The sequence below is a fragment of the Haliotis cracherodii genome, unplaced genomic scaffold, assembly GCF_022045235.1.
Source record: "Haliotis cracherodii isolate W230 unplaced genomic scaffold, xgHalCrac1.p SCAF_6, whole genome shotgun sequence".
Lineage (NCBI taxonomy): Eukaryota > Metazoa > Mollusca > Gastropoda > Lepetellida > Haliotidae > Haliotis > Haliotis cracherodii.
The window spans coordinates 38,680,174-38,695,055 of record NW_027266319.1 but is presented as its reverse complement, the minus strand read 5'-3'; the positions used below and the strand labels follow the sequence as shown (position 1 = coordinate 38,695,055).

Below are 14,882 nucleotides of genomic sequence, written 5' to 3'. Positions count from 1 at the left end.
ACTCGGCCGCAACCAGCCGTGCACCAGCGTGTTTAAAACTCGACTATCACGTAGGTTTAATACGTCTATGTTTGTCTGTAGAAAATGGGCAAGTATGGAAATTGTTCATAATTTTTACAATCTCTTTACTTTTCTCCAAAGGGATAAAGCAAGATAACTTTGATCCAGAGGATCAACACGGCACAAATACACTTTGTAGCATATACATCTACCTACCAATTGATGCAAGTACCTACATTGTCATTAAGCTCACTTGTGTAACCCACAAGATAAAAACAAATTGTAATGTTCATGTGGTACCTTCAGAATCAGGAATGAGAATACGACACATTTCAGTTTGTATATTTGTCATATCAAAGCTTGTTTGTGTGTTTTTTGTTGTTTAACGCCGAACTCAGCAATATTCCAGCTATATGACGGCGGTCTGTAAATAATCAAGTCTGGACCAGGCAATCCAGTGATTGACATCATGAGCATCGATCCACGCAATTTGGATAAGATGACGTGCAACAACTGTCTGACCAACCAACCCCGAGTGCCTCTTACGAGAAGCAATAATCGCCTTTTACGCCAAGTATGGGTTGCTGAAGACCTATTCTACCCCGGATCTTTCGGGTCTCATATAAAAGTAGAAAAAAATACTAGTATATGAAAGCAAAACTAGTAATATGTTTTGACAATAATGACTTCCTGAAATATTTGTTATTATTTACAAGGATCATGAGGTATAATGTTGACATAATCATAGTGGTATACATGGATACTGCTGACATTGATATATCTACTCTGGTAAAGTTAGTAATATATTTTCATAATTAATCTGTTCAAAGTAATAGCTACAATGTTGTAATATTATTTAATAATGAAGTAGATCTGCACAAGGAGACATGCAGATATTGTTAAATTTGAAACCCATAACCCTCTTACACGAAATTCTTACCTTTCGACCTCGAACTAATTTTTGACTTCCTTTGTTTTGGAAATAGTCGATTCTGGACCAGACAATCCAGTGATTGACATCATGAGCATTGGTAATAGTTTAACATTCAAACGTATTTAGTAACACAAAAATAGTCCATGTTTTATGGAATTACATTATACAAACAAACACACGCAGACACATAATTTATTGTCTAAAAATCAATGATTTGACTAACTTTATTTGTAAACATTTAAACTTCCGTCTGAAACGTACATATAGTGTGGCAACTACACGGGCAAATGTTCGTGACAGAAAAACCTTTAAACTTAAGCTTACTGCAACACGACGAGTTTTATTTGATCCATGAACGTGAAATATTTGCCAAAAATATATGATTATGACTGTTGGCTGTTGGACTTCGTCAAAGCTTTGTGTATAACAAATGAATATACGATACAAGTATTTCTTTATTGTCTGTGATCACTCTCCTACCCAGAGTTCCATGCGGCCAGCACAGCACCTCTGCCACAGGCCAGCGCCATGTGACGATTCGACACATCTTACACAGTCCATTGGAAATATTGAATGTTTTTCATTTTTGTTACTAGAGACACGTGAGGTCACGTCACATATGCAAATTAGCCTGTGTCATCGGTGTCATGCCACGCCAACACTGAGCCGGAATAAGGTCTGTGATGTCGTGGGACTAGTTTTCCGTTTGGGGCCTCTTTTCAATCCATGTCTTAATTTTAGGGTTGGAAGCAACTTTGTCTACGCTTTTCTTGACCAGAGGGAACTTGTCCAAATCGACCATGGACTTGACCTTGTCGTAGATATCAAACACAGACACGTCAGCAAGAGTAATCTGAAACAAGAACACATTATAGTGAGTGAGTATAGTTTTACGCCGCTTTTAGCAATATTCCAGCAATATCACGACAGGGGACACCAGAAATGGGCTCCACACGAATACATTGTATGTCTGGACCGCTTGACATATTTTATCACGCGACTGCTTTTGAACAATGCCAGGGACAGGATGACCAGTGGTCGATACTATGAGCAACAATCACCGCTCTTTGGGTACGATGACATACAATCAACCAGGTCACACATTGCAAACCTAGGGGGCACGGGTGGCCCAGTCGTCTAAGGCGCCGCGATTCGCTGTGCAGAGTTGCGTCCCTTGGGCACGCCAGAAACCTATGATTGTGGGTTCGAATCCCGGTTCGCCCCGATTATGTTTCTAGGTTTGTCAGCACCATACCCGTGCTCATGGGTTTCACCGAAGTGGTAAACGTCTAAGACCTGCATGACTTCAGGCTTTCCTCCCACATTAAGCTGACACGCCGTGATATAACTGGAATACTGTTAAAAGCGGGGTTAAACCCAACTCACTCACTTACTCACTCATTGCAAACCTCCGGATCCTCATTAATCGGGTTCTTGGGGCACTTGGGACTTATTCGGACTCAGAACATTCCTTATTTGTTTAACCCCTACTCAGCAACATTCAAGACATATGGCGGAGATTTGTAAATAATTGAGTCTGGACCAGACAATCCACTGATTAACATCATGAGCATCGATCCACGCAATTGGGATACGATGACATGCATCAACCAAGATCAGCGAGCCTGACAACCCCTTGTCATTTGTCTCCTCTTACGACAAGCATAGTTTCCTTTTATGACAAACATCGGTTACTGAAGACCAGTTCAAACCCGTATCTTCAGGGGATCTTCAGGAGCAATCTCATTAAAATCAAATCTTAGTTATCGCTCCCGCTAAACAAAGATCTGAGGACATCCCATTACAGGTCACGTTAGACAGACCTTCGCGAACTTTGACCGACCAATGGAATGACCAATCAGAAGGCAGCTTTCTCGTGCTTTACGGCACTAATTTCAAATTGGCGACTACGCTTCGAAACACATTTTGACAAATTCTCGATTACAAACTTTAAAACATGACAAGAACATTCTGGAATGGCTAACAGATGGTCTATGGATACAGTCGTTAAACCCGTAACTATCGTTCGGAGTTAAAGTTTTCGAGGCTGCATGATCAGAAATCACATTCCGACTGTCACTCTCATAATCTGGTAAGCGATGCTCTGATTGGTCGGATGAAAGGTCGTTCTGACGTGACCCGTAATGGGATGTCCTCAGATCTTTGTTTAGCGGTAGCGAGAACTGACGTCTGATTTTAATGAGATTTTTTAAGGGGTAGATTCGATGAGTGATACTGCCACTGTATGTATGAGTAATAATGATCGGTATAAAGTTACCGAATTTCCAACGAAGAAGCCTGTACTGCCGTTTCTCTCCAGAAGCTTCTCCAACATCCCAAAATACAAAGGCAGCTTTTCTTCTTTGTTTTCCTTCATAAACTGGGCCTGTAAACATCAAATACAACTTCTGTAGAAGTACAAGGAGGAAGCATTTGAAAAAAATGTGAGAAGTCGACCACTCTCGAATTGACACCGATTTCAGATGCATCTTAAGTAGTGAATAAACAATGCCATTTAGAGAGAAGTCAAATGTAACTAATGTTATATTTGGGATAACACTTTCTTAGTAAAGTACAGATTCTAGTACTGGCTGAGTGGGTTAGATCGCTGACTTTGTGTGCGGGCGATTAGGTGCCTCACCCTGGCAGGTGTGGGTCCGAATCCCGGACGGGACTCAACCCCAAAAAGTACTAGAATCTGTACTTTACTAAGAAAGTGTTATCCCAAATATAACATTAGTTGCATCTTAAGTAGGTCACGGCTTATTGTTTGTTTGTTTTTTGTTGAACGCCCCATTCAGTAATACTCCACCCCCGTAAATAATCGCGTCTGAACAGGTAGGGTAACAACAAGTACCATCTTTTAACGTTTTTTTTTTGTATAACACGGATGGGGATCGAACCTCCCTCTCTTCAGGCAGACGTTCTATCCATTAGACACGTCCACACAGTAGAGAGTGTTAATGAGTTACGGTACCGTAGTTTACCTTTCTTTCTTCATCCTTCTCATAATAGGCTTTGATCATGCCATTTATTATGTCCTGGATTATTCCTAGGACTTGGTCCACTTGAAGGGCTTGGATATCCCCCTGACCATAGAAATCTACAACACAATACTCACTGTCAGGACAGTAGCACCATCTTCACACAATAAACTTCCACGCAAAAGAAAGCATACCGAGTTTATTTTGTATGTAATAACTGTGAAATAACTGTTTTTAAGTCTATTAAACCATCACTAATTCCTGCAACTGTTTGTAAAATGTAATTGTGGGTGGGTACTTTTGTGTAAAAAGAAACATGACTCTTAAGATGTTTGAAATATAAATTTGTGCTGAAAAAAGCAAACTGATTGATTTTCAAAGATAAGATATCTACGATACCCATTGGCAGTTGTGTATTATGCGAATTTCATTTGACTTTTGAAACTTTTAAATAAAATTATGTTTAAAAAAATTGAAAACATGAAGAAGTATTTTTTGAGTGCCTACAAGGCGCCAGTACAGTTGAATTTCACATTTTTATATAAAATATCGCAAGCTTAACATATTTTCAATTGAAAATCAAACACATGAGATAAAGTCAACTGAGAGGTATAGTTTCTTTTGCTCCTCAGTTTAGATGTCCCGGGTTAATTTCTCTTCAAAGCAAGGCTTTTAACATTTGTTCCCAATGACGAATAATCGATATTTCCAAGCTGCGACATATTTTCTACTATGGCCGGCCCTCTATTAAGACACGACTTTGTATGAGGTATATTAAACAATAAACTGTCCCTTGTTACTGATACAAAAGATATATGGTTGTGGGTAAACTGAAGTTCGTAGACTAGTAACTATTGCAGAAAAACGTACTGAATCGCCTCGCGAGGAACCTGGAAATAGCGCTGCTCTGACCGAACGACTGGCCGTCAACGTCAAGCACAGGCATCTGTCCGAGGGGAGTGTCTGTAATATAAGGAGAAAAACGTCAGTCATTGAGGTTTTTTTTTGTTGGTTTTTTTTTTTTGTTTAACGCCACACTTAGCAATATTCAAGCTATATGACGGCGGTCTGTAAATAATCGAGTTTGGACCAGACAATCCGGTGATTGACATCATGAGCATCGATCCATAAACTGGTATACGATGACATGTATCAGCCAAGTCAGTGAGCCTCACCAACTGATCCCGTTAATCGCCTCATTAGACAAGCATAGTCGCCTTTTACGGCAAGCTTGAGTTGCTGAAGACCTATTCTGCCCAACGTGATGCAGGTCGTGTATGTTTACCACTACCAGCACGGATATGGTGCTGACAAACCAAGGATTACAAACAGGATGAATCTGTAATTCGAACAGGTGATCAGCGGATAGTTCTCTGACCCGTCCATGAACCTCACTGTGTTTTTGTGGGATTTTCTTGCCTCAAATATCATCACAAATTGTTAATACGAGCGAAAATTGAGTATTTTCTACCCTACCGATATTTATAGTAAATCAAATACAAATTCATAAATACTGCTCAAAAGAAGTTCAAGAGCACCCGATTCTTTCATATGACTTTAGTTAATTTAAGTTGTCGACCGATCTCGAGGGGTATATGGTGTGATGTGTGATGTGTGTGTGTGTGCCTGTGTTCCCCCGAGCGGTATTGAGACATTGATTAACACGTCTCCGGAACATAATTTTGTCCGAAGTTTAACCGAGTTTACAAAACCCGTAGCAGACGACGCAAACAAAACGAGTTACTGGCCCTTACCCATTGCATTCGGATAAACATCGGTTAATTTCAACTCAGCAGTACTTGAGATATGGTGTGTTCCGATTGATTTCTTAGAGAGGTACACGAGCGGGCTACATGGAAAATATTTTTTCCTGCTCCGTAACCAATCAGAAGCTGGTATTTTAATATAAGGTGAGGCAATCTGTCATGTCAGATTAACTTTAGAAATATGAAAGAATCGGGTGTTCTTTAGCTTCTTTCGAGAAGTGTAAAATAAGATTCAAGTTGAACTACCCAATCTAATCTGTATTCACAAAGATTATCTATAAACCGCGATAGCTAAGTTGTTAATCTAAATACTATTTGTTGCCGAGTGCTGCGTTAAACAACAAGCAAATTATGTTGTGGGTGAAGCGTCATAAAATACTCGTAAACATTGCGCCTTAACCACTAGACAACCTGATAGTTCCAATACATAAGGTTACGATATTCGAGCAGGTAGTTATATGGAATTAACGTTATATGATCTAATTCCTTACTCGGTTTCTCCGCAGGCCACGTCTCCTGTGTGAATCGCACATCTTCATATTCCTGTCCTGCCAAGGCAAACAGAAGGCGAGACACCTCGCCGAACCCACGGGCGTTGAAATATCTCAGCTTGTAGGTAGGCATGTTTGAGCTGTAGATTGCGTCCTTTCTTCGCTGGAACCTCGCAGGCGACTGTGATAACTAGGGTTAAAATCGCGGGAGCCGTGAGATTATCAAAATTGCTGAATCATTCGAAGTTTCTCCAGGGACGCGGTTGTCGGTTGTCACGTGACTTCTAACCCATGCGTTGATTGGCCCAGAATGCACGTTCACACTATCTTAACCGCTCAATAGCAACGCGTAAACATACAGAGGATCGATTGGTGTATTTCTGAAAACATTGTGTCTGTACTTATATACTGAATGTAAAGCAATGGGTTGAGGCATGCATGCATAACTAATGTGGCTTTACACAGGCTGGCGACCTTTGTGCCTCCCATGTGCGACCATAGAATTTGCCAGGTCGTCGCTGGAGGCTCAAAGGATACAGAATGGTTGCCTAGGTCGCTCGAAGGTGGTACACAGGAGGTTCAGACATCGCCATGGACGCCATGGTCGCCGTGAATTTTTGAACATGTTCAAAACAGTCGCTCAAAGGTTGCCGAGGAGGTTGGTTGCTCAAAGGAGGCAGAAGCGAGGCTCAATCATTGCCGTTGTTTCAGCAACATTCAAGACATGTGACGGCGGTCTGTAAATAATCGAGTCTGGACCAGACAATCCAGTGATCAATATCATGAGCATCGATCCACGCAATTGGGATCGATGACATGCATCAACCAAGTCAACGAGTCTGACCACCCGATCCCGTTAGTCGTCTCTTACGACAAGCATAGTCGCCTTTCACGGCAAGCATCGGTTGCTGAAGACCTATTCTACCCCGGATCCTCACGGGTCGCGCGATCTGTAAAACAGTGGATGATATTATGAGCAACGTCCAAAGCCGTATGGTCCCGGGTCATGATGATACGCAACCATGATGGCACGCAAGTCATCAAGCAAAGCGACTAAGTCATTAATTGATTTTAGACTGGTGACAGGTGTTTTAAACTTCAAAATGTCATAAAATAACTTACACAATTAGTGAAAAACAGTTTTTTAAATGTATTTTTGCGTTATTTTATTTCGCCCGCCCGCTCTCTTGGTGGTTGAGGTTGGAGATGAGAAACACATTAAAAAAATGTGAATGACCTAACTCAGGTCCCAACGTGCACATCCGATTTGTGTTCGTTTAGTTGATAAAATCTATAGCACGGAAACTTTTATAGAAACAATGAAAACAAAATTTTATATGTTGTGCAAAAGGTTACACTCAAAAACCACAAAAAAACATTTCTTCGTTTTAAGACCGCCCCGTTTTATTTATAATCGAGTCAATCGAACCAAATATCATGAGCATCGATGTACGCAATTGGGATACGATGACATGCATCAGCTAAGTCACAGAGGGCCTGACCACCCGACTCTGTAAGTCGCTTCTTACAACAAGCATGGGTTACTGATCATGAAGACACGGATCTTCACAGCTGGCTCAGCTCTTGCAGCAATGTAGTTTAATGGTAGACAATTTCTTTGGGGATTTTGTACAGTTTGAAACATATATAAACATTTCTGTCAAGCATTTTCGGTGACAATCTTTTGTTTCAATAACCCCAGGGTATCTTTGTCCTTTGCTCATACAAAACGTGTTGACGACATGATGTGTGGCAGTTAAAGTATATGATATAGGTACAACTGTTCTATTTCCAGGCTACTTGGCTTTTCCGTTACATTGGTGTTTGCGGTCGTTTGGCCAACCACTGGGCAATTTTCTCGTTGGCCTTGACCTTCTCTGCGTTGGCTTTGACCAATGGGAAGCGTTCTACCAGGCTTTGTTCAATGCCAGCGGCATCAAGTAAATCAAATGCAGCCACGTCGGCATATCCAACCTGGAAACATCAATTTAAAGTATTTTCTCCGTATTTTGCAAACGGCTGCATGTTTATCTTAATGATTTAATTATTGTGATTTGCTAAACATTCATTAAAATTTAATTGCACACAAGAAATATATGCTCTTGGTGTCATTCAGGTTAGCAGTACTTTAACATTAACATGATGGTCAATCTACAATTTACTCATGATACACGCACACAGAAATATTGAGGTGCTCCTATCATTTTCGTAAATATATATCCTACTCAAAAGAAGTTAAACAGGCCATAACTGGGTAACTATAATAAAATGAAAGAATCAGGTGTTCTTACTTCTTTTGTGTAGTATATATGAGTGGTGTTAATAATCAAGACATGCTAAATAGATGACGCATGTTTTAAACTTTTATCACTTTGGAGTAACCAACGGGTACTGACCATCTCAATATTATTTAAACTGAACCTTCATTCAAACCCATGTTTAGAGGAGCTTGAAGAATGTATATAGAAGTATCATTCAATGGGATTTTGTTGCGTACAAAATATTTATGCAACACGCTCTTCAGGACATCAATATGTATTTATTTTAAAACATGATGCAAAGTTGTTGATTTTTCTTTTGTTGTTTTTGTAAATCCCATTTTAAGCTGTTTTTTGTAGCATGTTATGTTTATGTGAACTAGAAATGGCTATTAGATGTCGAGATATTTGATACGGGTATTATAGTTGTGTTTAGGACCTTACTTTTGTAGTGTTTTGTAGTGTTAACTGGTAACATTCCGATAACGTTTGTTGGGTCAAATCCAATTTTCACGTTTATGCTTTCGTTTGCCCGGCAGGTAATACCTTATCACCGACATAGTATCCAGTGTTGTTGTTTTTCAACACAGTCTCCAGGAAGCCCAGAAACAGCGGCATGTTAGTTTCATTGTTCTCCTTCAAAATCTTCGCCTACAAAACAAACATGAACACATAGATAGAGTGACACTGCAAAACGAATCAGATTAAATGCATTAATGTACACATTTGTTGGTATACTGAGACGACCAATCACTCGGAAAACGTAGACAGGATTGCCTTCACATAAAATTACCTATGAGATGAAATGGGTTTAACGTGGCGTTAATGATAAATGCTCTTATATAGCGGTGTTTGTGTGCGTGCCTGCGTTCGTGGACTAATGCCGATTTTATAATGCTGAGATAACATTCCACAATTAAACATGGATACCCCTAAGACAAATAAAACTGACTCCGAGCGACCAGTCCATATTCCTTAATGTCGATTGCCTGGCAGGATAACAAGTGCCATCTCTTAACGTCTCCGACATTTCCGTGGTTGGATATTCAGGGAGTCATCATTATTAAATTTCGGTAAATATTTTTAAACGTGTAAATTTTTTCAAAATCCTTAAAGGAATTATGTTACATTATGTTGATATCTCATCTAAGAAACAAACGACTCATGGTCGTTTTTTATAGTAATTAAAACTCTGCAGGGACAATAAACCACACGGGCCGACGTCCCTCATGGTTTATTCTCCTCTCAGTGTTTTATTGTACGACAAACAACTCCCACTCGTCATTTATTTCTTAAATAAGTTCGACGTTGCAGGTCCTTTTGTGTTGCAATCATATGCAAAGACATATGCTATATATCGAAATGCCCCGATGAATACTTTACTGTTCAAAACTCTCTCACTCACTCAACATGTGTACTTTGTGTTATTACGTCACCTTCCTCGCTTCATCCTTCTCCGTGAAAAATCGAACCAAGGATTCACGAAGGTCCCCAACAATCCCAAGGACTTGTTCAACTTCTAGTACTTCAACGTCAGTGCTGCCATGGAAGCCTGGTTAATAAAACAGATAACTCATTGATCAGTAAGATCACGTTTTGTGTCCAGGTGGTCAAGTCGTCTAGTTAGCTGAGAAGCGTTCCTTGGCTGCACCAGAAACCTGAGATCTTGGGATCTAATGCCATTTCCCCCCATATGTTTCACAGTTTGTATCCAAAAACCATCACAGTTCATACCCTCTAACAGTGAGTGAGTTAAAATGTAACGTGGCATCAGCTAGATAATACAGGGATGCCATGTCCCTGTAACACAACTGGCTAGTTACTCCTGAAACGCAGTACCCAGACAACTCACCAAACCGTCTGGCCAGGAAATTGGCAATTGCCATGCTCTGCCCATACTGTTTCCCATCTAACTCCAACACCGGAATTCTGCTGAAGAGGTACTCTGGAATTACATGTAATTTTAATTCCTTGAAACACATTGTAGCATTCTATTCATTGTAGTGCTTCATTACCTGTGTGCAATTTCTTTTTCTTACTGAACATTTGGTTTCTTCCAATTATCTGTATGCCACTTGTTATTTATTGCCTGTTGTTGTCAATGTTAATCTGCTGCTTATCACAACACATCTGCAGCAGTTTCTCCTAATATTCCTGTTAAAAAGGTTACAACAGTGTCTACATTGTGCTTGTGGGTCATTTAATGAGTCAAAGATGAACAACTGCTTCCTTTGTTCTTTGCAGTCGATCACATCGGCTATGCTCGTTGGTTGACGGTACTTTGGAAAGACATGACATCACTTCCGGAAACTCATTCAGCAATCTACGAAATGTGAGGTGTGTTGTCAGGAAGACCCGTTCAGCATTCTTGTCCATTTTCATTGACCAGGCTCGTGAACAACATACCCAGATAGTGAAGAGTGACAGATGAGCAACTGCCTTGGTAGAGCCCAACACATCACATAGGAACCAGTCCAGGAAGAACAATTCAAGCAAACGAGTATTCCTGGAGAAAGGGCGTTTTTCTTGATATCATAGGACAACAACGGTTTAACTATTCACATTCTTGACGAACTCATAGCATCACAGGACACAGAAAAACAAATCGTTGCCACAAGTGGGAATCTGGTTCTGACAAGCAAAGTGGCTGAAGCTATGGGGTATTTTTTCCTTGTTCTCACGAAGAGGCAGTTACTAGATTGTTCTTGCATTTGTCGCACCAGAACTATGAACTATGAAAAGTGATGCTGTTGTCCCTGCTATTGCATTATTGCATGAACTGGATATGTCACGTTTTTGGATCGCGATCAGAACAGGGAAACCGTTTAGATATATTCCAATACATAGTATTGCTTCAGGAATTGGAGAAGATGTAGCCAAATCTCTTGGAGCCTCTAACGCATTTTCCTGTTGTGACCAAGTGTCTTTCTTTGCAACCAAGGGCACAGTTACAGCATGGAACACATGGATATCTGACACAGAAGTTACTTTAAGAAAATCTCCCCTAATTTACAGCGCATTGTACAGGGGTACGACCAGGGAGGCCAGACATTGTAATCTACGGGTCTTCGTTATTCGGATCCGACGATAAGCAAGGACGAGGACCTATTTCGCTCACTCAGACACTCTGTCACCTACCCACTCACTCACCCATACACCCAACCACCCACCCACCACTCGCTCTCCCCTCAGCCACTCATCCACCAACTAACTACTAACTGTCTTTCTCCGCTGGCCAGTCTTCCTTCGTGATTCTGACGTCTTCATATTCCTGTCCCGCCAGAGCGAAGAGCAAACGAGACAGTTCCCCTCGTCCACGGAAGTCATAGTAAACCAGCTTGTATTGAGGCATGTTTCCGACCAGCTCCTACCACGATCTTGACACATATGCGAAGAAACTTATCTCACCTGCACATAAACTATTGATCAAGATGACTCAATGCAACGTTGCTGAAACGTCAAGGTCGACAAAGTGCTGCTCGAGTAGGAAGATATTAATCTCACCTGAGAAAGACCTACTCAGCCAAATGACTCAACGCAACGTTGCTGTATTACATCGGGCCAAGAACAAGGTGATCTATTATCTAATGTCAGATGCCCTCACACAAGCACGTAATCGGGACTGTTGTACATGTCTAGACCTGATAGTAGCTGTGCCAGGCCTATGAATGAGAGTTAAATCTCGGACGGTTCACACTTGCTTTTTATGTAAATTGTGTGGGTGGCAGGTGCTGCCGGTCTGGCAGGACATGCTTACTCTTTTCAAGAACATGTGGCATCATCACTGATTTAAGGTCATCCATTTATTCAATTTCCACTACTATTTTGTCTTTCACGCCCAATAGAATCTGTTTCGGTGGATAATAAAGTCTGGTTATCCTCTAGCGTTGGCGTTTTATATTTACAATGGTTGCACTGCTGGTTCGTCTAAATTAGCTTTGGATTCAATTTAAGAGAGAATGGGCATGGTCATCGTTCTTATACAGCTGTATATGTGGGGCGGTGGGACAGTCTAGTGGTTAAAGCGTTCGGTCGTCACGCCTAATATAAGGCCCGGTTTCAATTCCCCACATGGTTACAATGTGTGAAGACCATTTCTGTTGCTCCTTGCTGTGATATTGCTTGAAGATTGCTAACAGCGGGGTAAAGCCTTACTCACTCACTCACTCACTCACTCACTCACTCACTCACGCACTCTGTTTTACGTCCTGGCGTTGTAGATATATTGATGTGATATATGAAACTGAAATATTGTTTCTGTGGATGAAGGTGACGTTGTTAACTGTACCAGTCAATTCTTTGTTGTTTTATTTCTGTACTACATGTCTATAGTACAAGGCATATACAATGGCGGGTCCATGGAACAGACTGCGTTATGTATAGCTGTGGTGCATGGACATGTTATACTACCAATGTATCAGAACATAAGTAAGGATAAGTATTTATGATTGAACAACTTCTTTATTACAATTAATATTGCTCTTAATTGTAATAAAGAAGTTGTTCATCCATAAATTCTTATCCTTACTTAGTACTCCAACTCCTAAATGCCTTTCAAAGAAGTTATCAGACCATAACAAAGAAACCTATTATATAATTTTGTATGTACAATGTGTTGTATTCAGATGGTACATTCTTAATTCTGTATATATACTTAATTCTAAACTGAGAATAGAAAGGACATACAAGCAGAAAATGATATTCACCCTCAACTCTATTAAGGTGACAGCGTTATACAGTGTACATATTCTTGATGTCCTTGGAACGTTAGTTTATCGTCCAACTTCAAAGAAGTTCATGTATGGGACATCTTAATTTCAATAGAGCATGTCTTTGTGACATTAATAATCAAACTGATATCGTTCTGCAAAAATCTTAATAAAGTGGGTTCCACCAAAGTGGTAAACGTCTAAGACAGACATTAATTCAGGCTTTCCTCTCTATTCAAGCTGACACATTGTGGTATAACTGGAATAATGTCCAAAGCGGCGTGAAATTCACTCTACATAAATCTCTGTTTCAACACTTTATAATACAGAAATGAATTCGATGAAAATACAGATTAAACCAATCATACAACGTTTGTGTTTGAATGAATTCAATTAAATTTGCTTGACAAAGCATTGTCCTTCATTTATATCTCCGGTTGCCACTGGTTCAAATAATGTTACATCTATTGCATCGCTTATCTTGCTATGTTATAACATAGTAAAATGCGTACTTTATTGCTATGGCAACAAACGGTATGGGTATTTCTTACCTGGTACGATTTACCTTGGCTTAAATACTGCATATTCTTGTGTAATCTACATGGACTTAAATATGTCACAGTCTGGTATGACCTACCCGGCCTTAAATACTGCATAGGTTGGTATGGCCTACCCGGACTTACATACTGCACAGTATGGCATTTCCTATCTGACCTTAAATAATGCATAGTATGGTATGATCTATTTTAACTTAAAGACTGCATAGTATGGTATGATCTACCAGGACTTAAATACTTCACATCCCTGTATAATCTACCTGGACTTGAATGCTTCACAGTTTGGCATGCCCTACACGTATACTTCACAGGTGTACATAAATACTTCAGTCTGGTAATGATCTCAGTGGACATAAATACTTCACAGTCTAGTAATGATCTAAGTGGACATAAATACTTCACTGTCTGGTTATGGTCTAAGTGGACATAAATACGTCAGTCTGGTAATGATCTCAGTGGACATAAATACTTCACAGTCTAGTAATGATCTAAGTGGACATAAATACTTCACTGTCTGGTTATGGTCTAAGTGGACATAAATACGTCAGTCTGGTAATGATCTCAGTGGACTCAGCAATATTCCAGCTATATGACGGCCGTCTGTAAAAACATCGAGTCTGGACCAGACAATCCAGTGATTGACATCATGAGCATCGATGACATGCATCAACCAAATCAGCGAGCCTGACCGCCCGATCCCGTTAGTCGCCTTTTACGGCAAGCATGGGTCGATGAAGACCTATTCCACCCCGGATCTTCACTGGTCTGTTGTTGTAGTAACATCAGTGGCAAGGGTAGTGGTAGTGGTGGTAGTTAGTGGTGGTTGTAGTGGTAGCGGTGGTGGTGGAGATGATGAATGTAGTAGTTGTTATCTTCACGTGTCAAATGGAAGTGTAAGAACGGGGAAAAGTAACAAAAGTGCTTCTTCCCAGTCAGATAGTGAGTTGGGTTCTATGCCGGTTCAGCATTATTCCAGTTATGTCACGGCCTGTCAGCTTAATGTGGGAGGAAAGCCCGTAGTGATGCAGGTCTCAGACGTTTACCACTTCCATGAAACTAACAAGGCCGGGTATGGTGCTGACAAACCTTGAAACATAATCGGGGTGAACCGGGATTCGAACTCAGGTGAGGTGAGATGAAAAGGGGATTAAGGTGTGTTCAAGATTATTGCACTGATATAGCA

The 14,882-nt window shown here is 40.5% G+C and overlaps 1 protein-coding gene across 1 annotated transcript; it reads right to left on the bottom strand.

The window, feature by feature from the left end:
* Positions 1–1,371: 1,371 nt before the first annotated feature.
* On the bottom strand, positions 1,372–11,785 carry LOC139446426 (uncharacterized). Its single transcript, XM_071227749.1, has 11 exons — positions 11,653–11,785; positions 10,286–10,378; positions 9,870–9,985; positions 8,980–9,084; positions 7,992–8,149; positions 7,430–7,466; positions 6,176–6,365; positions 4,789–4,881; positions 3,922–4,037; positions 3,213–3,320; positions 1,372–1,787 (listed from the first exon to the last, which is right to left on the bottom strand). The coding sequence occupies exons 1-11, from the start codon at positions 11,783–11,785 to the stop codon at positions 1,629–1,631; spliced, it is 1,308 nt and encodes a 435-aa protein (XP_071083850.1). The 3' UTR covers positions 1,372–1,628.
* Between the last annotated feature and the right edge of the window lie 3,097 nt (positions 11,786–14,882).

Coding starts and splice junctions, on each gene's coding strand:
- LOC139446426 (XM_071227749.1), bottom strand. CDS start 11,785: ATGCCTCAATACAAGCTGGTTTACTATGACTTCCGTGGACGAGGGGAA. Junction 9,085..9,869: donor AGAAGGATGAAGCGAGGAAG/GTGACGTAATAA, acceptor TTTGTTTTGTAG/GCGAAGATTTTGAAGGAGAA. Junction 6,366..7,429: donor AACACAAATCGGATGTGCAC/GTTGGGACCTGA, acceptor TTTTAACCCTAG/TTATCACAGTCGCCTGCGAG.